Genomic DNA, 26,075 nt, shown 5'->3' with positions numbered 1-26,075 from the left:
TGGGTAATGTCAGATTCAGCGCTAAATATATTCCTGGCGCAACCGCGAATCATTTCGACGTACTGTGAGGTGTGAGAGACCCCTATTGGCGACTTGATGTAACTATAACTGCCTACCTAGCTGCTGCCTATATTGTCCCTTTAAAATCATCCATGGCCAGTGTTAGTGTAAATGCCATTTTAAATATGGTGAGTGGTGTTGCCAAGGTCCAGCATGAGCATTTTTTTGAAGAGAGGTTTTTGGTTCAATGAACATGATAAACAAGTGATATAGAGCTTAGGTTGATTTCTCTAAGCACTGAGGACCCCAAGGGGTAAAATCCGTATCTCCCTGCGACTCCGCTTATTGCAAGATAAGTCCTTCCTGGCTGATAATATGATTATGATAATGAACCGTTAGGTCGAGCAAAACCGGTTTTATAATTCCAACCGTGAGCCGTAAGCCGTCTCATAAATATCTTACAAGTAAATCCCGTGTGCCGTGATCTCGATTTCATAGCCACCCGCCTGACAGAGTCACTATTTCTGACACAAACTTGTCAAAGCCACCTGCGAGTGCTTAGCGCCGCCCACAATCGGAGAGTTTTAGCCAATGAAAAATCTTCTAGCGTAAACACTTATCGGTGCGATGCTGCCAGACGTCCATACAACTGTCTGATTTCTGGATGTCAACTTCTCAACCAATGTTGGCAACGTTTTGTAGAATGGAACCAGCGTTGATCACCGGATAGTCACTGAATTTCAGCTTCATATTTTATTGAAGAGGACTACAGACATTAATGGTTACTATTCCGATCATTCTGAAAGGATTAAAGTTATATTTTAACCGCTTTCTGAAGATTTCCCCAACCGAGGAATATATCGTATGAAAATACATTGTTTCAGTTCGAATTTTCTGCAGCCTACCATTCTGGTTCTGTATTTGGAATCATTCTGTGGATTAAGCATTAATGTGGATTACAAATCTTGAGGATAACTGCAGAAAACGTCAAAGAAAACCATAGATGCTACGTCTCCCTGTACAGAAAAGGCTTAACACCCATTTCCTTTTGTCTGGCGACCCTTCGCCTACCCGCACGTGGCTTTGATTGACAGTAAATTATGTGCGAACTTGTCGCCTTTGGCGCGATGGTCGAGAAAATTAACTCCACCTCTCAATTCTGATTGGTTTATTGCTGAGAAACGGGAACATAACTAAGTACCCCACGTGGGTTTCAAGTCGATAGCAGTGTTTGTTGATAGGGCCAATCATTTGTTTTCCATATAAGGCAAGTTTATTTGCCTACTGCTATTGTTACTCATAGCTAATACCGCGTGCAGACTGTGCAAGAGTACGTGTGTGGCATCTGGCAGTGTTCGATCGCCAGATTTTCGCGCACATTTTGCGCGTTTAGTCGTGTTTTCACCACATATTCTATACGTGTGCATATCTAGGATACAAGATACGGAGTACAGGTATCCACTAACAGACATTCTGGAGTCTATGAACCTATAATCTGGGATTTATCATAGTTTTTCGGACGTACTGCACGGAGCGACATTGTTCGGAACACGAGTGCGCCTTCGATTATCTCTGGCCAGTATACGGCCTTTCTTTAGGATAAAACATCAGCCGTGGAACTGTTCAGATACGACGAGATGTATCCCAATCCACGTGTAAGTACTATATCTACAATCTGTCCGCTTTTTTTCCGCCAAAATTTCCCCCATTTGCCATCAAAATCGACCGAAAACGAACGGACATTCCGATATTTTTCACTGCAAAACTGCATGTACAGGGTGTGCGTATAGTATGCCGCTCAAGCCGCCACATTTTACACACTACTTAGTATACTCCCGACTGATAAGCTGCCCGTACTACTGCGGTTCCTTTGTTCAAATCTGCTGATAGTACATGTCTGTGTCTTCATGTTTTTAGGGTCCACCGCCCCAGCCGGGTCAGCCCTTCAAATTCACTGTGGCAGAATCATGCGACCGCATCAAGGAAGAGTTCAGCTTTCTCCAAGCGCAATATCACAGGTCTGTACAAAGAGCGGACGGAGGCTCCATATGGGAGGGTGCCGCCGCGTCATATGCAGATACAATGTATCTCGTTGTGAATGTGTATTGGCATTTTTGCTTAGAATGCTTATTATCTTTTAGCTTATTTCAGTGGGTATTATTGGCATTTGGTTCTGTGTTACTGTGTTCTTTGTGGTCCCATTTTTAGCACTGCAGACTACATGATAGAATGGTTTGGCAATGATTTACGATACTGTGCCTGCTCGATTAAGCAACAAATTCAATGTTGTTTGCTGCTTTTGCATGGCAAAGGCATGTGAAGAGCCTTGATTTGATTGATCATTTGCATAAAAATTACTGGTGATAATTTAATGGAACAGACACAGTATACCTGCTGAATAGCCTTTGCATGTGTGTGAACTGTAGGCCCTCTGGTATAGCACTGGAACTGGTGCCTTTGGAATGACATGAATAGGCCTTTGTTCATCGAATTTCTCATTGTCCTGAACGATTAAGAAGCTACTTGTGATGCTGATGATGATAGTCTTGTTATTTTCCTAGTATACTATATAGACCTATACCGGTATCAACTTATTACTGGATCTGGTGTATCTATCTGGTTGCTGATTGTGTTGGTTGGTGAGTGATTTAAAAAAAAAGTTAACTTTGTTAAAAGATTGTGGAATATAGGCTAAAGAGAGGCCTACATCATCATTATTGGCAAGGTCATGGGCACCAAAGTTTAAGATAATTGTAGATTATGAATGTTGGGCTTGTTTTGGAGTGTGTTCTGGTACGCCCTGTGCTATTTTGAGCCCATTCAGTCACTTGCCTCTGTCATTGGCTGGTTTATTAAAGGGGGAGGAGTTAATCTCTTCCTGAAGTGTCAACTAGCTGTCAGTGGGCTGGGTCTATTCAATAACAACTGGCAGTGACCAACGCACCGGGCATGTGTATCATGTGTGTTCTAGCAATATAGATTTTGTGTTGTGTCAATTTGTTGTGAAATGGGTCAGCATCAATACACATGGGCAGGTTGTCTGATGATCTGGGCAATGGCAGCTGTGTGCTGTGTATGCCAGATCTATGGATTTATAGTTGAATTGAATATGGGATCAAACTACATCATTTCCGATCAGGGAGTGTTAATGTTTTAAACCAATGAAATAAAGTGAAGAATGCTGTTTGATTGCTTATACACCTTTTTTTGCACTGCAATAGGATTACAATTAAAAAACAAAAAACAAAATGTGATTAATTTTATTAATTCTTGGGACTTGCATGCAACTATGAGCAATCAGCTAACCAGTTGAGAATCGAAGCCGTGTCATTTCATATGTCATTTCAATCAGCAGTATTGTCCAGTATGATAAAAAATCATATTCCTGCTTTACCAAAGACACATAATTGGGTTTATAAACAAAAAGTGATTTCAACTGTTGCCTACCATAAATCTAGTTGTTGTCGTTGTTGTCCACAGTTTTTAAAGGATCAGTGGAGTATAAGGGTGTAATAAATAATTTTGATAATTGTTGTGAACCATAATCATATTTCATTATTTGTTCCAATTTGCAGCTTGAAAATGGAGTGCGAAAAACTTGCACAAGAAAAAACAGAAATGCAGCGACACTATGTTATGGTAGGTTTTATGCTGTGGCCAATGCCCTGTTTTCTTTGGTCACTTGCTTTTAAATTTGTAAAAGAAGTACAGTGGAACCTCCCTTTGCAGACACCTCTCTCTTAAGGACCACCTCTCCATCAAGGACACTTGGTTTGGTCCCAAATTGGTTGTTTCCATTCAATTTGACCTCTCCAAACAATCAGGACACCGCTCTATCAAGGACAGCATTTGTCAGTCCCGAGAGTGTCCTTAATAGAGAGATTCTACTGTACTCTTTACTCTTGTCAGTCCCGAGGGTGTCCTTAATAGGGAGGTTCTACTGTAATGATGATAGGCTATAATTCCAATGGATCATTCATTCATCGTGCATATATATCTGGCGAAGCTTATTATTTTTTTAAAGATACTAACTACAATATCGCCTTCTTTTCCAGTACTACGAGATGTCATACGGACTAAATGTGGAAATGCATAAACAGGTAAGTAACAAAACTCAGATACAGTGAATGTGCCAGTACATACAGCAACACAGCATAGCGTATGTAGTACCAGTACATACACAGCCACTCAGATACAGTGTATGTGCCAGTACATACACAGCAACTCAGATACAGTGTACATTGAATGTGCCAGTACATCCACAGCAACTCAGATACAGCGTCTGTACCAGTACATACACAGCAACTCGGATACAGTGTATGTGCCAATATTCAGATACAGTGTATGTGCCTGTACATATGCAGCAACTCTGATACAGTGTATGTGCCTGTACATACACAGCCACTCAGATACAGTGTATGTGCCTGTACATATGCAGCAACTCGGATGCAGTGTATGTGCATGTACATACACAGCCACTCAGATACAGTGTATGTGCCTGTACATACACAGCCACTCAGATACAGTGTATGTGCCTGTACATATGCAGCAACTCGGATGCAGTGTATGTGCCTGTACATACACAGCCACTCAGATACAGTGTATGTGCCTGTACATATGCAGCAACTCAGATACAGTGTATGTGCCTGTACATATGCAGCAATTCAGATACTGTGTCCGCTCAAGTTGTGTACCCGTACATGCACAGCCAGATGAAACTTGGGCAGACCAGAGCGGCTAGAGCGCCTAAGTTATTTTCAAAACAATCAAAGGAAAACTGGTTGAGGGTGAGGAGTTGAAACTCTTGTCAACTTCAAGCTGATCATGGTGCTGTGGCTGATCAGACTGTTGCTACATTGTATGGTGAAGAATTTACAATTAATGTGACAATGTATCTTTCATCACATTCATAGTGGAATTCAGTAATTCCAATTCCCAGCAAACGATGTAGCATTTTTGTGAGTGTTTTGATACAAATTGCCACTTTCTTGCATCAACTCTAGTTGGGAATTCTTGTTACTGATAAAACTCCCAGTGAAATCCTATTTACTGGTAGTATTTGTGTCTTTCTACCTCTTCTGCTGTTTTTAACACTTTCAGCGCCATCCGACGTAACTTTACGTCTTGCAAGTTCACACGGTTGAGCCATCCGACGTAATATTACGTCGCATTTTTAAATTTCCCGCTTTGTCTTCGAGGCGACTAGCAGCGCAGTATAGGGGAAAATAATTTAACTATACAGCGCTTGAGGTGATAGTATGATGTTCAGCCAATGTGCTATTTATAGCCAAGATCGTCTGCATTCGAATAGGCACAATGGCGGGTCGAAGATTGATGACGGGGGCAGATGTAGCCGAGAGTATGCCAAAAAGCGGGTATTCGGAAAGACACCAGATATTACTGTTCTATGTGTGGGGTATCATTGTGCAAAATCAAGTGCTTTGCTGACTATCATTCCAAATATGCATTGTAAAGAGATCTAATAAAGAAGAACCAACACAGAAAATTTCATGTAATTATCTTTATTCCTTCTATTGTTTTCATAATTTTGAAAAAGGGTAAAAAGGGGCGTAACCTTGGCCCCTGGGGGAAGTACGTTAAATATGGCTGGGCGCTGAAAGTGTTAAGGGTGAGCGATTGCTTGAATAAACCATAGTCCAAAATGACCCTCCCCTCCATCTGGTTCATTGCCAACTATGCCAATAAATTACATCGAGATGAGGGAGCAACTGCAGTTTGATAGGACTTTGGGGGAGGGAGTTTGGCATTACGACAAGTTGGGGCTAAAAGTACCCCCTCCAAAGCACCTCTGGCACTCAATGTCTTTAAAAATTACGTTAGATATTAACCACTTGCTGGTAATTTCACTCGTTTGAATACTGGTTGCTATCATCGTTTTGGGTGAATAAACATCACATGCCCACCTATCTCCTTGCTCATCGAGGTGATTTGGGTTGTGTTATTTACTGTTTCTCCTGATGGCGTACAGGCATTCTGGAGCTTTGAGCGGAGATAAGCTACATGCTTCGGGTAATTCTACCAACAGAAACATGTAAAGCATGCCCAGAGCTGGTTACGGCAGCGTGGTTAGCGACTTGTGCTGGTTGCTATGTGAGTTTCAGTGAGATGTGAAGGATGACGTTGTATCATTCACTGGCAGTGGCACTGCACGGTTGTATTGCTCTCATTATTGGTTAGCACTAACTCTGATTCTGAGCGATTCCATCGATTGGTAATCAACAGTCCATGGACTTTGGGATGCGTGGCCCTACTTCTTACTGGTCAGCCTCATACACTGGTATAGATTGGGACAACTTGAACCATAAACAGTATGTCACTGGAACCCAACTGATTACAACTGGAATGCTATTGGTTACCCGTGGTTACAATGCCGCCACTGCTTTCCACTGGAATTCCATTGGAAACTACGAGGGCAAATGTATAATGTAGTGGACCCAAAACTGGTTATCGCTGGTGCTCCATTAGCTAATCACTGGCTACCACTGGTTTTGGAACTAAACATGTTGGCCAACACATAGAATTTGGATTGCCCTTAGGGAACACCCCTGGATTAAGGTGTGGGGCAGCTAAAGCAGTGCTCTGATATACATGTACAAACAGACTATCTTATCGATTGATCGAGATGGATAGAGGGTGTACAAGTCTGATGCTTGAGTGTGCACCAGATGATAGATCACATGGTGTCATTTTATCTTGAACTTATGCTCTATCAAAAGCTCTTTCTGTTGGCGTCTTCCCCCATATGTATAGTTGATGGAAGGGGGAGGGGCTGTGAATGTCCTCCCTGGCAGTGGGCCTACAAAAAGCAGATTTCTTTGCGATCGCGCATGGATGATATGTTAGGGTCAAAGGTGCATTCATGCAATGAAGTTGGTGTCTTCTGCATCAAGTCTTCCCTGGAATTGTATTCCAAACGTATGTCTGACAATCTACTACATGTACACTCTCCACAATGGTAGTAGACAAAGCATTTTTTCCTTGGCTCTTCCGGCTCTGAGAGATGATGCCTCGAATCTCTACAATACAAGCTGAAGGCACTTATCTGTACCTGTATCACAGGAGTTATCTCCTCTAGAGATTGAAGTAGGGGAGCTCTTATGGCTGTTATGTTCTCTGAACCTCTCCCATGTTTCACTAATGTGCACAGTAGCGTGGTGTAAACAGTATGGCTATGCTTTGCAGATGCTATATTATAGCTAATCTTGAAGTGGAAACTCTTGTCTCTACTGGCAGTTATCTCGATGTTTTTGCCAATAGATAATCTTGCCGAATGCATGATTGTTTCCCAGTGGGCACTTAGTGTTGATATGAAACTAACAGAATAAATTTTTTTTATGGACGAAGATTTCGAGTAGGGGAATGTTATATTTACAAACAAACTAGCCATATTTCATCATGATGTGCATGGTGCTGCTCTGACTGATACATTAGTAATACACATGTTCCTCCCTTTGCATATGCTAAGAAGAAGTATATAGTAACCTGAAATCAGGATGTTTTCAAGACGTTGTGACATAATCCATGTAATCACTCAATGCAATTGTTATTTGTTGTCACCTCCCTGAACTGATAGTGATGCTGTCATGGCCATGTGTGGTACTGATGAATATTTAAAATCTTACATGTAGTGTTTGTTCAACTGGTGTGCCTACACCATGAGCTCAGTGAGATTAGACAAGCCATGATTGTGAAAATGCCTGTCAGATCATGTGTGTGACATATTCATCTGGTCTGAGGTGACACTATATGTGGCACAGGGGTCTTGCTGTTCTTCCAGTGGCACCTTTCGTGTCTAATTTCCTATTGTGCATCAGGTAATTATGGATGGGACAGTCCATTGTTATATAGTGTCAGATGGAAGGCGGAAAAATCTGCCACTGATCATGATTTTTCCACACCGTAGAGATGAGGTGTCTGTTCCAAAGTCATGGTGAAAAAGAGGTAGTTAATATCTGTCATCATTTATTGATCATTGTCCTTTGGGACGTTTCAAATGCCAGCATGCCATTATGACGTTGACTGCTTGAAGTATGATGAGTTTCCTGGTTTCTTAATGATATATACCAGTCTTACCTTTTCCTCCCCCCCCCCCCCCCCCCCCCCCCCCTGCTGGATAACTGGGTTATAATGAAGACGACTGGGACTGCATCAGTTCTTTATCTCCCAAGAGTTCGGCCTAACCATGCATAGATTTCTCTTAATGCCAATGTGACACCGATCCCTTTGTAATGGCACTGATGGATTACATGTGAAGTTCACGGCAGCCATGTTGGCAGTGCCTTGGTCTTGATAAAGTGACACCTTCAGACTTCTTAACGCTTGCACATCAATGACCTTTTGTCCACCATTATAACATTCTGTGTCCCCCATCGGTGTCCCCAGGGGGTATTGAAGGTAGCGACTCTCGTCTCATTTGCATAATTGAGTTGATTTGCATATTACTTGTCAAGCTATAATGTGGTGGTCTGCTTCAATGAGTTGTGCCGTTATCTCACTGATTAGCAAAGGCTGTTCTAATTAATGTCCACCCACCTATAGTCACAGTGGGATGGAATATATTGGCAAAGCAAGAAAAATGTTGTTGTGTATTGTTTCATGCCCTTCTTTGAGTTGTTAGCTTTGCCCAGGCAAAATGATATTGCATTCGTTGTAGCCTCACCTCACCCGGGGCCAACCATGGCTAAACGTGGGTATCTGTAATCCAGTATAATTCTTGTTGTCTCCTGACCCCAAAGGTGGATGCCCCAGATCCACAAACATGTTTTTTTGGGGGGGGGGAGTCGGGGGGTTACTTCTCCAAGTATTTTAGACGAATTGGGGGTAAATTAAAGGGCTAGATAGATGGACTCTACAAAATAATCCTAGCACATACACTGTCAAGGTCTGCATGGTGTTAAATGGTTACCTGTTCATCCAGCTGTTAGTCTCCGTGCACAGCTGCGATGTACACACTGCTCAGCATGAGTTCTTGGTCATGGTTCTATTCTATTGATGTGCGAAGTCACACAAATGTATCGGCTCCCACTGGCTGCGGTTTATTGACTTTGTATTACAGTAATGGCTTTACGTGGACGCAAAATGATAATATCGGGTGAATTAAGATGAAAGCGTGAGCTCCAGAGTATACGCTAATTTCCCATGATCCTCTATTTCAGACGGAGATTGCCAAACGCCTGAACGCAATCTGCGCGCAAGTGATTCCATTTCTCTCTCAGGAGGTATGTAATTCATTTTCATTTTCACTCCTAATCTAGACAGCGTTGTGAAGACTTTCCACCGGGGACCGGGCAACCTGAATTGTATTATTGCGACTGATCGCAGTTTCTTGCTGCCAAGTCGCAATGCTGACGCCGGGAAATATCCCAGTGGAAGTAGTTGCAAACACTCTCATCCCGCTCCGGTCTCCAAGGAATCCTCTACACCACCGTCATTGAAGGGGTACAATCATTCGTGTTCATTCTATTTACAAGTTGCTAAAGGAAAATAGAACGTAATGCGATAGAGTCGTCAGTGTACATGCAAATTCACTGAAAGTTGGTATGTTTGTCAACACAATATCATTTTCGAAAGTTATATTTATTGCATCTTCTCACAATTCGAAATTTCAAATTCTATTTCAAATTTGTCAAATTTTTTAACAAACAGAGTTGGCCTTTAATGATTGATATTTATCATGAGCCGGTTTTATGTCGCTAAGTAATGGCTGTCTGATTGTAAATATTGGATAAAACCGTCCTGCTTCTCTCTAAAATAAAGTCTGCATCTAAAAAAGTTGTGATGGTATGTCCCATGTAATTTGTAAAATTTGGAAGATTCAGTATAATGCGTGGGTTAATTGGTATCCCCAAAGGTTCTAAAACTCCAATGAAACATTTTCAAAAAAGGTTTTCTATGAAATATTTGTGGTTTTGACCATGACTCTCTATACCGTCCTTTGGTTTGATAATTATCATATTCAAAAAAGCAACGGAAAAGCATTCTCTGCTGTTTGTAAAATTACATAAGATTCAGATTTGTATATCTTATGTTTGCAGCATCAGCAACAGGTGGCAGCAGCAGTAGAACGGGCGAAACAAGTGACCATGACAGAACTCAATGCTATAATTGGGGTAAGTGACACAACTTGATGTGATAGTCATATAGTACTTCTGTCTCCAGCTGTAGCGTATCCCATCCACTTGCATTTGGCTTTTAAAAAAGCACTGAAAACATTTCCTTATTTTATTGTCGAGTTGCTCACTGTTTAAAAAAAAGCAGCATCATAACTGTTTTTGGAACACCCTGTGTAAGGATATGATGAAAGTTTGAGTATTTTTCTTATAAATATTCGCAGAGTATTTTTTTGTATTCCTCTCCTTTTTAATGAATCTGATTGTCGTTGATGTAGTAGTATATCCTTTTGAAATTCAATGTTTGTCTTTCTGTGTGTTTTTCAATGTTATAGCTTTAGTTTTGTCTTAAAATCTGTTCTTTGCCTAATATCATTTTGTTTTGTAGGTGACCTCTTGAATTTTTTAAAAATTGACTGATATGTACTGTGTGCAACATAATGTCTCATGTTGTATACCATTTACTAATAGTATGATGGTAACTTGATTCAACAGAAAGCATCAAGACATGGCACTAGGTGGCTCTCACCCAACCAAGGCTTAAGTCCAGCTCTGATTTGGACAAAAGAGAGTTGCTGCGATGTCAAATTTGATATGTTTAAATATAAATAATTTTGCTCAAAGACCTAAAATTGAAGTGTCAATTGATGAAGAAACACTGAAAAAAATGAATAATGTGTATTTACTCCTGGCTGTATCAAACTAGGACATGCAGTGTTGATGATGCAAGTTGACACAAAATGAACTTCCTGGTTTTGCCTGTTGATTATCTTTGATAACATCAATCATAAATTCTCCAAATTCATGTCTAGCCTCATTACCTGCATTAGCTTATTCAAATCGGTTGTCTCACCAAATATCACAACTAATGCAGACAAACTACAATGTAGGAAAAATGTAATGATCACAGAACCAGAATTTGGTAAAGTTATAATTTAAATAAATTCAAAACCAACGGTAGAATTAGAAAATATGTTTTGTGACACCCAGTATTATGGTATACAGTTAGATTGCAATACCTGTACGAGTTGCTGCAAATTCTGTGTCTTCATCACACCACCTCGCCACCATGTTATATGTTTTTACACTGAACGTGCAAGGCAGCCAGGCAGTTATTGAATTGCGGATGCAATATTTATGAAGGACGGCAGTAAGACTCCTGGCAAATGGCAGCAGCGCTTAGGTCTCCTGGGGCACTAGCAAAATAACCCATGGTGATTGCGTGATTGGCACTGTTCAGTAGAAAACAGCTGCCAAGCCTCCCATGTAGATGGTAGGGCTGGGGCGAATTTCACTTTCATCTATTTTGGCTGCTGATGGCTTGATAAGTAGTTAACTGCTGCCGGTAAGCTTGCTATGTATGTTTTTGCTGCCGCTGATTTGAGAAGTGGAAAAAAAAGAAGGTAATCATATTGTGAGGAAGGGTGGTAGGGAGTTCTGCCTTGCTGGCGGGGTTGGCCACCATGGGACAGACAAAAGCCAGTCAGCTAGTCAGCACCTTTGTAAAAAAACAACACTTGTCAGTCGGGTATACAAATCGAGAGGTTACGTTACTTAACCGAGTGAAATGCTTTGTACAAGCATTTCAGTTGCTTTCCTCTCAGATCACACCCAGGAGTTTTTGGCCCCTGTGACAGGGGTGGGGCGGGGGGGGGGGGGGGGGGGGGGGTGAAACAAGTGATACTGTGGTATGCTGTCAATTATGCATAGACAGTACTTGTATAGCATGACTGAAGTTGTCTGAATTTCCATTTTGCTGCTGATTGATTGTACAGATTGTGTATAGGCAGTGACAAATCAAACTAATTTCACATGGTACAAATGGCAGACACTAGCTGTAAGCATATGAATGTCTCATTTCCTGGCCATTGTTTTATAGGCTTTTTGATCATGAAAAATGTATGTGAAAATCAATAAGACACGGATTACTCCTGTCCCGTGTCTGTATTGACTGAAGGAAACACTAAGACAGAAGATAACATGATTTTAACAGGACTGAGTAGGCTCATTTTGGTGCACTTAGTGGGAGGATTTCCGCAAGCCTTGTGGAATTAGTCTAATTGCACTGCTAGTGGAATGGATGGTAACAAGATGGGGGAGAGAACCCTTGAAAGGATGGTGAATTTACTCCTTTCCCCTTAAGAAAAACAGCGGAGAGTTAAAGAAGGGGAAGTTCAGAAGAGAGGCTAAAAAGGAGTTTTATGTTACTCAAACAAAACTGCGCATAAAAAATAACGATTATTTAAATTTTTTCACTAATTTCAGGAGATGTTTCAGGTAATGTTTTTCTGGCAACCCTGCAGCGGGCTATAACATTTAGATTTTTTTCAGTTCTGTTTTATACTCTTGTTTTGTTTGCTGGCTTTGTTAGCTATGATTCTGTTGGTTTTTAGCTCACCTGGGGAGCTTATATCATCGCGTCTTGTCCATCATCTGTCGGTTCGTCCGTTGTCCGTCAACAATGGTGGCACGTTTGCTCACTGTTGAGTCTAGGAAGTTGAAACTTGGTGTGTGGATGTCTTATGACAACATGACTTGACAGACAAAAAATCATCGCCATTTGACCTACTTTCTGGGTTCCAGGTGGCCATCTTTGAAAACCTTATTTTGTCAATATCTCATGAATTCTTATAGCTAGAACCAATTTTTTACTGTCAGTACTTCTGATGAGACTACATGACATAATACACTGGTTTTTGATTTGATACATATTAACAAAAACTCTTGTCAACGTGACCTACTTTTCGAGTGTAAGTAGGTCAGGTCAAAAAGCTCAATGTCGGTCATATATCAAGACATCTTCACTGTGTGATTTTCAAATATGCATCATTGATTGATATGATCAAGATCAACATAGTGCTTATAACATTTTGACCTTGACCTAGTTTCCAAGGTCAGAAAGGTCAAACTCTTAAGTTTCACTGCAGGTGGTATGTTTCACTACTATTTGTCACATACTCGTCAAATTTTATATGTAGACACCTATTGGGCATCTGTACAGGTTGACCCAATTTAGGTCAATTGTGACCTAATTTTGACCTAGTTATCAAGTTCACAGAGGTCAAACTCTAAAAGTGTCATTGATACACAAGTGCCACATTTTGTCATATCAAAAAATCAATTTGACCTCCATGTCTCATTTCATCTACCACTAAATCATTCCCAGGTGAGCACAATGTCCCCAGGACATTTCATTTCAACCCACGCACCAATTTCCATCGGGGTAAAAATCTGCTCCGTATCTATGCATCAGTTGGGTCTAATTATTCTAGAAAATTGATCGATATTTTCGTATTTGTTTAAATAAAAGGGTCTATTTCTCTGATGTTGACATACGTTGGTTGTCTTCGTTTTGAAACTCTCACTGATAAAGTGTCTAACATGCAGTTTATCAACGTTTTATAAGGACGTTTTCATTCAAGTACCGGTATTAATTGATAAGTTTGATACCGTTATCAATCGTTATATCTGGGCTTTGCCCTTACCCCTCAGGTATTGGAAGTGCACATATGCCGCCCCATACCCGGGAATGGATTGACACAACCCCTGATTTTATTGAAATAATTGTGCTGATAAAAACAGGAATTACCGAAAGAATTATTTGTTTTTCGGATCAATGGGAGTATTTATATTGAAATTAAATATACCAATGTTTTTGTCCAGGGCCTGTACATGTTTGGTTTCAAAACTTCTTTGGTATGGTAGAAAAAACGAATCTGGAACAATTGAAATAAGGTTGTGCTGTTGGGGCAAATATCTCTGTTATGAATTACAAATAATGAATTTATAAAAATGAGGTCATTTAGTGCAATTTCTTGGAGATTCTAGATCTTGCTAGTTGTCAACCCTCTGGGGCCTCGATAAATCAGATCAGAACCCTCTATTTCTCATCAAAATTTAGCCTGAATTATAAAATGTTATTGTCGATTCTTAACTTATTGAGAATGAACTTACCCTAGGCAAACTGGAGAGACAAAAAGTGACAATTTGTATATTCTAAGTTTCACCTACAGTGTTCTTGAATTCTCTGATACCTTTTCCACTGTTGGGCAGCATCGGTGGCAGGGTACCTAAAAAGTGTCATCATTTGATTTAGTGAAAAAAGTTTGGTGATTTTTTGGTCAGTTTGAACAATGTCACACCTTCTATGCAGGGCTTTGCCTCGCCATGATTCAGTTCTTTAGCAGTTCCTGATCAGGTGCTGCCCCAGAAATAAACAAAATGATAAAATCTTGACATATACATTTTCAGATGTCACACCTATTGTATTGGGAATATATCAAATCATCAGAGTGAACTTGACAGTTGTTGAGAGCCTGGTGTTCCACGCAGTTGTGCACTTGAGATGGCCAATATTTCTTTGTCTAGAAGAGCCATGCTGTTTTATTAGGCTTGTTAGACGTCAGAGCATTGGAAGATAACTAGTCTATGTGAATTTATCAATAGACATCATCAGAATAGCTCAATGGAACATCCGAATGGTGCGGTTCTGAATTAACTCGATGAGATTTCAGTAAGCTACTTTGGGAATCTCTTGCAACATTGTGCGTTTCATTTCATAGGTTTGGGTTGTATTTTACTGTCGTTGGTTGGGCGATCCTTTCTCGGTTTCTTTGTCAGGTATCTTGTGGTGTAGGTTTCGCTTCTCGGTGTAAGTTTCTGATGAGAACATCATTAGTTCGTTGAGAATTTCTTCCATTTTGGTGATGACGGTAATTTGAGGCATTTTCAATTACCGTTGGGATTTTTTTCCACTTGTTTTGAAAAATACGGTACCTATTTGAGGAAAGGTTTGTGGGGCATCGAAATAATAGCCATGACATGATTTTCCTCAACCTTGGATTGTCTGCCTTTTAATTTTTCTCTGGATATTGACTACTTCAGGGTCTCGATCCTATGGGACTGATTTTCGAAATCAGTTTGGCGATAAGCTCAAACTAATAACTAATAGTATGAAGTCAGTGGGTTCACACATGACCACATGTGTTGGGTATCAATTTTAAGGAGTAAGAGAAAATACAACATACATTTGAGTGTGACAACCAGAATGGTAACCACCCTCACCCTGGCCGAGGTTTGTTTCCAAAGGTATTCCAGTTGAATTCCGGTTGTGCACATCACTGAGAATCTACCACAGTAGCCAGTGGTGCACCAGTGATAGTCAGTACTAAAAATCCAGTTGTGGACCATGCAGCGCTAATTTGGAACTCCCTTCAGGATGTTCTTCTCTCCAGGATTCAGAATTGGCTACCTAAACCATTGGATACAGCTACTGACTCCGGTGTTATAATCCTTGGACTCTTAGTTGTTTGAAATAAGTGGATTGTGTTGTGAAAACCTATGTCTGCATCTCAGTTGGTTGTGCTGCAAGCTGTTCATCACTAATCAACCAATCAGCGTGGATCGCATAGGAAAGTAGTACTTGCAGAAATCAGTGCATGGTCTCACTGTCCAGTAGGGCTGCTATCTGTGAAATCAGAATGTAGTTCCTCTGATATCATGCAATAAAGCTGTTTCTGTTGAACATTCTGATAAACTGGAGCCTGATATTTTCGCCGGCATGGATTTGGGCATCCCATTGGCTCGCTAAACCCTGAAATGTGGCGGATGTGAGAAATCAACACAAAAACTTCAGGCCCCCAAACCATGAAATTATCATTGTCATTACCTGTCAAAATTCTATAGATTTATGCCCTGGCTGAGGTCTTCCTGCCCTGCAAATATTAGATTCTAGTGAGATATTGGGCTGTTGATGTCTAAAGGAAAAATGGCTTAGAATATATTCGTAGTGTGTAGCCTGCGCTGCAATTCACCATCGGTATGAGCTCTTGAAATTTTACTCGATTAGTCACATTCAGCTCAAAATTGAAATAATTGGGACAGAATCTGTTGAAACCAAAGACACTTATGGTAACTTGATGAGAAGGAAATGGTTTGCTATTCGATGCTTTGTATTGGCATTTTAAGATGATGAACTTGGGTTCAGGTTTTCCATTATCACTGACGAGGGCAGCTGCATGAAGATTCAAATGACACGGTGCGCAAAAAATTTGTATTGTGACATTCGATATGAAGAATACTTCGAGTCTATGTTCTGCATTATTCAACCCCGTGCATGACGTTACAAGGGTCTTTGAGATTATCCTGTCAACTGTTGAGAAAACTGGGCAAATAATTTCACAACTGAAAATTAATGGTGCCTTGTGCACACAAAAATGTTGTCTGTAAACACCCCTATTCAAACTTTAGTGAAATGTAAGTTTATTGAATTGAGTTGGCAGCTCTTGTGGAGTTATGTGTTTGTTCAGTGATCGTGTAGGTATAGTCGCGAAAGTCAAATATTCAAAAATGTCAAGATGACGAACATTGTTGACATAATTTCCTGAACACATAGCTGGATAGAGTTGCTGGATAGAGTTACCATGATTGCACTCCTTTATAACCAGGTACTCTGCTCGCAATTTTTAACCAATCAGAATATTATATGTCGCTGTGGTGAAACATAGCTTCCTTCACGTCGCCCGTGTGATTCGCAGCAGTGGGTTTGTTATTAACGCGGCGGAGCTGTGCAGTATTGGACACAACGTTGACATGAAGCTGTGGTGTGATGTGTGCCTAAACAAATATGGCAGTATGACTGATTTTGTCAATAGCTGAGTTTCCCTCAAGTGGCATCCAACCAGAAATGGCAAAATTAAACATTGGATGAGTTGTTCCAGATTCGACTAAGCAAATACACGTCTATTGATTACCTCCTGTACGCTGAACCTTAAAAACCCTCAAGAGGTCTTGCCAATGAAATTGGAGAGTGCATTTGGCATTTGCTATGTTGCCCGGGCCCCACTTGGTGAACTAAGGGACAGATGGCTTGAAAGGTTTGGAGAGCTCTTAGCCCCTGTAGGACTGTGTAGTGGGTACGACTATGGCGGGGGAGACACAGAGAGCTCTATAAAGCAAACTGGAAGGCTCATCGAACTAGAAGTGGGCAGACACATTGCATTTAGTTGGGCTTAGTTCAGGCGCTCTCTTACAGCTCAAGTGATGTGCAAGGGTCATCTCCATGGCAATTTGAGCATTAATTGGATGCTGCGAATAATTTTCATTTCTATGGAAAACGGGTACTTAATTATTCATGATGATGTTTTTCTAGGATAATTAGGTGTGTATCTTTGTCAGTACTTCAGTTTGAGTTAAAGCCTTGAGCACTTCATATGACATGAAAAGCTCTTATTCTGTCTTTACTTGCATTACATGACTAAGTTCCTCTTGGAAAATCAAGGACTAATTTATTCAAATTGGTTCTGGTTTTGGCTCTTGAAGTATGAAAATATAAAAATGTTGAAATGCAAGAGGAGTTGTTTTTCAGTGCAATCAATTTATTCTGTGTTTTCAATGACTTCCTGCATTCCTTTTTGCATATAACTGTCAAGCAAATTAGCCGCTGAAAAACGAGGATTTGCTGATTTTAAAAATACTGACTTGTTGCACTCAGAAGCTGATAAAAAGAGTTAGATTTGGAAATAACCAAGGGGTCTGGTGCTGGGTTGAAACTAAAAAGCACCCTATGAGCGAATGGTTTCCATTGCTATGATGTAGCCATGACGACTGATAATCGCAATTGTTATGTCGTCATGGCAACGACGCCACAAAAGAAGTTGTGCATTTTCAGAAAGCTTTACCTTCCGTCTTCTTCTACTTCTGAAATACAACCACTTTGGACACCCCTTATAAATTGTTCAATGGAACTGATATGCCTGTGGCATGCCTACTTTAACCAATTTACCAAACACATTTTTTTCTTGAGGGAACATTCTTTCTTTTCCTTCATGCCTTTAGCACATTTATAACACAGACGCAATGGTTAATCTCAATTCCTTTTTGATGTTAAATTGAAAAAAATCGATGTTTCATTTTATTCATTCAGGATCCAAGTAGAAAATGGCATGACATTCAAATGAGTGCGGAAATGATAGCCACAGACATGGTTGTCGCAGCAGGGAACAAAGAGTTTGAAATATGATCACTTTGGACATCCCGCGGTAACCTAATTATAGTTAGAATTTCAAAGTGCAATTATGATTTGGCATCGGTATCAGAGCGAGCCCACCTCCTTTTGAGTTTTGAGTTTTGAGTTTTGAGTTTTGAGTCCTTGTACCAATGTTATTAGCATCAAGTGGTGTTCAACAGGACTAGCGATACCGATAAAGTAGCGAAGAAAAAGCACCGTGCCTCAAGCTTTGGGCTAATCAGTGCAGTATGACCTAAATCCCTAATCCAACTTTAATGCCCTGTATTCATGTCGATTTCTGTGACTTGGTAACATGAGAGTCTAGCTTTTGTAGCATTCAGTGCGCGTGAAATCTTCGTGAATTGATTATTTTCAACAGTGCTTTGTCAGCGCTGAAAGCTGCCGTGGAGAGCTCCGTCTACTTGGCCATTCAGTGTGTAGCCTGTGCTTGTAGGGCGCTTGTGGTACTTGTCGAATAATACACTGACACGGTAAACATTGTTGAGTACAATGTGGGTGACAGAGAATGAATAATCGCCAACTCTGTATGATGTAGAGGAGTTGTGACGACGAAAGCATAATATTCATATCGATCCAGTGTTCAGAATGTGATGGCTGTTTAGAGGATGAAATATCAGTGAAGTGGGAAGTGTTTTTATTTTTCAAGTACCATTCATGTGTATGCAAATCAAATATCGGGTTCCACACTTGAAACTGTCAGCACTCGTCTTGGGGTTGAAATGTTTGCTGGTTTTGGATTCTGTTTTTGTCAGGATGCCATCAGTAAATTTTGCTTGGTAGTTCTGCTGACCGTTTTTCGAAATTAGTTTGGGCTTGTGGAGAAAACCTGATATCCTTATGTATTCATACATGTATGCATGCTATCAGTTTATGAAAATTAACTTTTTGTCCAAGTCGTTCACCACTACTGTGATAGTGGTTAAATGGTCTGGACCCAAACACTCACACTAACTGGACAAACACCTGTATTTGTGAGGCCAGAGCCCTCTATCAGGGCTTAATCATGACTGACCAGATTCAACTTCAGTGGCACAATTTCGATATACATTCATGTACGAAAGCGATGTTTACACCAGTATACCAGTAACTTAAAACGCTATTTCATTATTAGCTGAGGAAGAGGTTATGATGATTTGTCGGCAATCAATCAAGAGCTGGTGAAAAACCTGTCTGGTATTTTCAGCTGGGTCAATTTCTGCAGCTGTCTTGATGGAAGCTTCAGCAGTTTTTTGGGTGTTATTCAGTTATGCTCCAACTAAAGGATTGATATTCCCTGCATGGTTGCATCAAATTTTTCAGTTCATCGTGGTGTGTTGGAGATCTAGCATCAAAAGTCTTGTCTATCATTTAACTCTTGTCATATTAATGGTGTCAAACTTGATATTTGACAATGTCAATTTGTTTGATTTGCGGATAAGTTCTCAATAGTTACGGCTTGGCATCCTCTTCCTGCTCATTATGTTCTCCTTGACCCCTTTCCTTGCTGGCAACAGTGGACTTGTCTTATCGCATGAGTTTCTCCGATAGCTAATATCCAATATAGCTATATAGTAAAACTACACTGTGCTACTGTTAATGTATCATCGTATTCTGGTTCTTTTCGTGATGGAAAACACTCCACTTGGTCATATTGGCTCACAGGAGCACTTTGCTCAGTCTCTGTGGGGAAGTAAGATCTTCTAGATCTTTACAATCTTCGAGTCTGATGACTGAGCAATTGTAAAGCTCCTATGCGCTGAACCAAGTATCGCTCGAAAACTACTTGTTGTGCTCTATTTTCTCTCACAAGTTGAAATAATAGAATCTTCACCTTCCTTGGTGTATTGAGTATGTGTTTTCTAGGTCCTAGAGAATCTTCAACACTCTTAGCTTTTTGTCCTCTGGATCTGACTAGATCCTTGAGAATCTTGGACACTCTTAGACGTGTGTGCCCTCGATCATTGAGAATCTTGGACACTCTTATATATACGTCTCCTCAATCCTTGAGAATCTTGGACACTCTTATATATACGTCTCCTCGATCCTTGAGACTCTTGGACACTCTTATATGTGTCCTCTAGATCCTAGAGAATCTTGGACTCTCTTATATATGTGTACTCTAGATCCTAGAGAATCTTGGACACTATTAGACGTGTGTGCCCTCGATCCTTGAGAATCTTGGACACTCTTATACGTGTGTGCCCTCGATCATTGAGAATCTTGGACACTCTTATATATATGTCTCCTCAATCCTTGAGAATCTTGGACACTCTTATATATATGTCTCCTCGATCCTAGAGAATCTTGGACACTCTGAGATAAGTGTCCTCTAGAACAATGAGAATCTTGGACATTCTTTGAGTTGGTGTTTGAGTGTGTGAATTCTCTTGTGCCAAACAATGGCAGCTTAGGTTAATTTGAGAGTCAAAGGAGTGCTGACACACAATATCTGAATCTGAATGGATGACAGTGGTGACGTCTGCTTATATCCTCAAAGTTCCAGCAGCAGTTTCTATTGTTACTTGGTAGTTGGACTGACTCTCATTAGTTTCTGACTTCTTGTGTTGTTTCACTAGTCAATTGTTTCTTCTTGTGCCAGGCAATTGGACTGTGGAGAGGGAAATATTGTCTCTCATGGGTATGGATGTGCCAGTCTTAAAAGCTCGATGAGCTTGGCTTAAAAAGGTGTTTTAGACTCAAGTTTACTGCTGGTTGTATTGGTGGGCAAAGAATGATTCTGCAGTGGCAAAAATGGGCAGCAGGACAAAGCACCATGAGGATTGTCCAAGTCTTTCGATTGAGACTGAGAAATGGATGGTCTCGATTCTCTCTAATCTGAAACCAGGGAGTTACTTCAAGTGGATAACAATGGTCCAGTTCTTTTCTGGCTCCTGCCCCTGGTGATCATTGGTAGCCAGGCTAGCGTTAGCTCCAGAAGATCAAGAGAGGGTGGTCATCGAGCAGTATATTCATATGAAGCTTTTATCTTGTCCTCCGGGTCTCATCCATATCTTTTCTGATGGCATCGCCAGCAGTGGTTCATCCCATCGGACACATTAACAGGCGTGCCGTGTCCAGTTATGCTTCAAAGCGGACATTAAGTGAAGCCATCTTTATGGCGCTGTCGAAAGCGACACTGCTCTACAGAGGAAAGCACTTTAGCCAATAGTGCATGCAGTGGAGAACAGGAAATTATCACTTTGTAGTTGTACTTTACATTTGTGTATGTGTTCATGACCAGCAATGACTTATGTCTTGTGCAGTTTGAAATATTGCTCTTAGCGTATAAGAAGTAAAAATGTATTCTTTGGATCAACGGTCGCTGGATATCCAGGTTTGGAACCAATCCATTGTCACAGCACTAAAGCCTTTATCTGAGGCATGGCAGATATAGATGGTGGAGACTTTAGGTAATCCCACAAATTCTTGCAAATATGATGGATTAAACAGCTGACTCAAATATGATCATGTTCTGAAGTTGTATCTCGCTTGGTGGTGGTTTTACTCGGAAGTGGAGAAGATCAGTTTTATAAAGAGGATCATCCTCCCATAGTACAGATGAACGTCAGTATTGGCTTTGACGTTGCCTCTTGGTGCCTCTGACACGGAGTGGTGTGCAGAAATGACTCGTATGACACCAATGTTGGTGTGACAAATTTTCCTTCGTGTCAATTTGCGTCAGACATAGAACCGCAACACAAGTTGAAGAGTGCTTGTGGAATATCAAACCTGGCTGGGATCAAATTCTGGCCACACCTATTATGCAGTGTGCTTGGTCCCAATTTACCTGTAGAAGGCAGCACTGGTTCTGTTATTGGTGCCCATTGGGTCTGTTATGGGTGCCTTTCCGTGTCAATTTTGCTCAGTTATAGAATCCTTATTTTGAAAAAAAACAATCAATATTGTTACCGGCTACACAGTTGTGGTCCTGGTATATGGATTGAATTCTGAGGATACTCTCAGATACCCCATACACTGATGGTTTATTCTGTGCCAAAGGATCTGTTGTTCAGTCCCAAAGGATCTGTTGAAAACAGATACAGAACAACTGAATACAGATACTGAACTGCTGAATACAGATACTGAACTGCTGAATACTGATACTGAAGAGCCGAATACAGATATTGAAGAGCTGAATACAGATACTGATGTGCTGAATACAGATACTGAAGAGCTGAATGCAGATACTGAAGAGCTGAATGCAGATACTGAAGAGCTGAATGCAGATACTGAAGAGCTGAATACAGATACTGAAGAGTTGAATACAGATACTGAACTGCTGAATACAGATACTGAACTGCTGAATACAGATACTGAACTGCTGAATACAGATACTGAAGAGCTGAATATAATAGATACTGAACCTTGCTCTTGGGATGTCAATACTAATTATGGTCGTGGCTAAGAACGGGATCAAAGCCCGCTGCCACGGATATGAAATAGTGCACATCGTGGCTATGGCCTCTAAGCTGATATAAATTGAGGTGTTGATGAGATGGCCAATACTCAATCAATATCTCCTGCAGTCTTGATTTAAATACTCGTGTCTAAGTGCTTCCGCCCATCGAGTGTGGTCATGTGACCTCTCCCGTGATTGGTTCGCGTTGGCTATAAAAGTGAATCGGGTGTATGGTTGCAGACAGCGATGGTCTTTTGATGTGGGTGACTGTAATAGGCTGGCGTATATTGTCAAGGCTGGGTTTGATCGATCGACGTGAAATGTGTCATGACTTAACGTTTTGGCGGACCCGTACTGTATATTGGGATTATATTTCGGGCATCATTGTTTGCATTTGCTGAAGATTATCTTGTTGTCACCGATGGAAATTGACAACAAACTTAGATATTTGAGTTCTAGGGTGGCCTTCATATTGCCCAACTAGGGATGTAACCAGGTTTTGGTGAGCGTGCTGGGTGATTCACCATTTTAATATACTCATCAACTGTACTATAATACTAATCAAAATCGATATTTCAGGACAAATAATGTAAAACTCCAATGCCCCAACTTCCTTGAAATCAAACTGTATCTCGCCTTATTGTCTTCTTGCCTCAGTAAATGTCCTTGTGAATTGTGGCTATAATTGCACACCTTTTCTCTTGCAGAAAGACAGCAGAGAGAGCTTTCAGGCCTATGTGTTGGTAAGTGATTCCAGTAAGAAACAATCCGAACATTAACCCATGCAACCTGTAGTGTTTTAGCTGGAAATGAAGGGCGGGGGATAAAGGGTTAGACTACCCTACCCCATCGGAATAATAAGTGCAGTCACCAATTAGAGAAAACTAATCTTGGTGTCTCCAAGTGCAGGCTGCTGGGAACTTTTCAAAACGCCCTCAAAAGAAAATTGAAACACCTCCAAGCTGAAACACTCTGCCTGCTTGACAGTCATTCCAGTATTCTAACAACCACTCCTTCGGGACAGGGATTATTGCTTGAACTTCTGCTTTAGCTTTAGTCTAGATTTATAGTTAGCTCCCTCTTCCAGCTGGTATAAGGGCCTAGTTCATTTCATCCACTGTCAGAATCTGGTCTTGGGCGTCTTCTTGTCTGTTCCGTCGGAAGACATCATGACCAACTTCTTGAAAATGACGGATGGAATGGACTTAGTCTGTGCCTTACTTATTTATTCCCTAACCGTCATAGTTTATTTTCTCTTCCAAACTGCTATATATTTGGGTTCTTGCTTTGAGATTTCTTTACTGACTGACTTCAGAGTAACTTTTCTGTTGTGTCCTCTGCGGGTTGAGAACATGCCACTCATCTTGCACTCTTTAACCACTTCTAGAGGGCGTAGTTTTGGTCTGATGATATCATACTGCAGTAAATGCAGATGCATGCCACTAATTGTTGTGTGAAAACAGAAGTAGAACGGATAGTTTTGTGATGTCATCGCGTTATAGGATCCTGTAGTGTAAATGCGTCATTACGCACTGACTGGACTGGAGATATATACAACACTGAGAAATGATTTTAAAAAACAACTTTTCCTGCACAGTGACACCCTGTACACTTGGTCTTGATGAAATAATGACTCGACATGTATTTACATCAATCTTATGCACGTTCATGCAATACGAGGGTCAAATATTTGTCAGGGGCGGCTTTAGAGATTTCATGTGTCGGAGTATAATGCCTTCATTTTAGTAGAATCCGATTTTAACCCATTGCCTCTACTCTGCATCCTTATCCAACAAACCTTCCTTGATTTTTGTGTGGTAAATTCCTTGTTCAACTTACTTGTTTTGCATTTTCATCACTTTATTGATTTCCAAAGGCCTCGCTTTTGTTATTTTCAATTCTTTTATGAGTGGTTGTTCTTTCGAATGGAAAGCAAGTAATTGTGGCTAGACATACATAACTGGTCAGAAGAGACAAGAATTATCAGTTTTATTTCGTGAACTTGTTTTCATTGCTCATCTACACTGCTTGGGACAAATGAGAATATAAGGTAAAGTGATGCAATCATAGCCCCAGTACCATTATAGCATCTGTGTACAATTGATCTGTACTACATGCAGTATTCTTCTCTGTAGGGACTATAGTTGTACCAAGGCTATAACTGTATCACATTCCCTAATTTAGTCTGTCATGGTTTCTGATTGCCAAAAAATTTAACTGTGTTAGGAGTCTTTTAAATCGCGGTGCGCATCATGTGTGCTGGTGTTTCTTCTGACCGGTGGTGTACCAATGAAACATAACTCACCATTATTGGTGATTGTCTGAACAAATTTGATGATTCAGAAGGTTGCCCCTGGACATGTGTGGGAATATCCACACGACGTTATTGCTGGAATCACTGTACTTGTAGGGTTAATTGCCCTGGTTGCACAGAGTATATGCTGCATGCACAACTTGTGCATAGTTTTTACCCCTAAGTGCATCGATGTATTGATGTCTTTATCTGTTCATGTAAGAGACCTTCGTGGAGCAGGTTGAGTTACTTGGTGCCATGCCATCGTGATATTAGAGAGGTTGCCCGTTGTTCTGACTCTCCATCCCGCTCTCCATCCCGCTATGAGATGAACTCGTAGTCCTTTCAGAACTCCACAGAACTTGTTACATCAAAAAGGTGGTTGCACCCAACGAAGAGGACCTGTTGAAGTGATGTGATGCTCCTACACTGGTGCCAGCGGGTTGCCGCCCACAGCACCAAGGCTGTCTAGTCATTTTCATGGCTGTGCTTAGTTCACGAAGGAGAATAGTTTTAGGGAATGGAATCCGACTGAAAGTCAGGACATTGTGCAACCTCTGTAATATTAAGCTTACATAATTCCTGTGTACCGACATGGCTGTTTCAGAAAATATCTAAATATTTGACCAACTGTTTATATGCATTTTCTTATGTTTTTTTTCTTGGATTGGTATTTTGATATAACTCCTTAATTCACCAAGAAATGTCCTGTGGCCAATTTTGCCACAAATAATGTGCCTAGCTGAAGGCCGCTGTGATCGGCTTATGTTAACACCAAAAGATTCAGCGCTTGCTGTTTCACGTTGCACTGATTAAGTCCCAAATCAATGATGGATCTTTTCCACACACAAAGATGAAGCTAATTCCTTTGTATTGCATGCATGATAAAAGCGATGATTCGGGGAAAAGTCTCTTATTGTTTGATGTTGGATTAGGACTAAACCACAAAGAAAGTGATTTTTAAGGTGTTTTTGGTGGTTTCTCGTCTTGTGTAGACTTGCCAGTCGGATTTGGCTAAAGCTCACAATGTGATTTCTGCACTTTCAAAGCTTCTTCTGGTTGACATTGTGATTGATTTTTCCGTGTGTCGTTGCGTCAAAAATGAGGAAAAAGCTATTAAGCTAGCAGATCCACTTTGAGTCTTGGCTTCTCTCTGTGGCGGCTGTTTCGATTGTAGTAATGTTGGCCACAATGTGATCGGCCATCTTTGATAAGAAAATGAGTGGCCAAGCTCGTTGTAAGTCT

The 26,075-nt window shown here is 40.7% G+C and overlaps 1 protein-coding gene across 6 annotated transcripts in view; it reads left to right on the top strand.

Annotated features, from left to right (window-relative positions):
• Window positions 1-626: 626 nt before the first annotated feature.
• Window positions 627-26,075, top strand: part of LOC135482689 (transducin-like enhancer protein 4) — a 73,810-nt gene continuing 48,361 nt past the window's right edge. For 3 of the 6 annotated variants that reach the window (XM_064762952.1, XM_064762950.1, XM_064762947.1), the window contains exons 1-7: window positions 630-1,655; window positions 1,918-2,018; window positions 3,576-3,639; window positions 4,056-4,100; window positions 9,177-9,239; window positions 10,056-10,130; window positions 23,245-23,280. In XM_064762952.1, coding sequence (XP_064619022.1) covers window positions 1,638-1,655; window positions 1,918-2,018; window positions 3,576-3,639; window positions 4,056-4,100; window positions 9,177-9,239; window positions 10,056-10,130; window positions 23,245-23,280 — 402 coding nt within the window. In that variant the 5' untranslated portion in view covers window positions 630-1,637. Of the gene's footprint in view, window positions 1,656-1,917; window positions 2,019-3,575; window positions 3,640-4,055; window positions 4,101-9,176; window positions 9,240-10,055; window positions 10,131-23,244; window positions 23,281-26,075 lie in introns of all 6 variants that reach the window. The other 3 variants (XM_064762949.1, XM_064762948.1, XM_064762951.1) reach the window with 3 other exon arrangements.

Source organism: Lineus longissimus, chromosome 2 (genome assembly GCF_910592395.1).
Source record: "Lineus longissimus chromosome 2, tnLinLong1.2, whole genome shotgun sequence".
Taxonomy (NCBI): Eukaryota; Metazoa; Nemertea; class Pilidiophora; order Heteronemertea; family Lineidae; genus Lineus; species Lineus longissimus.
Note: the sequence above shows the minus strand (reverse complement) of the source record. Positions and strands in the feature narration are given on the sequence as shown.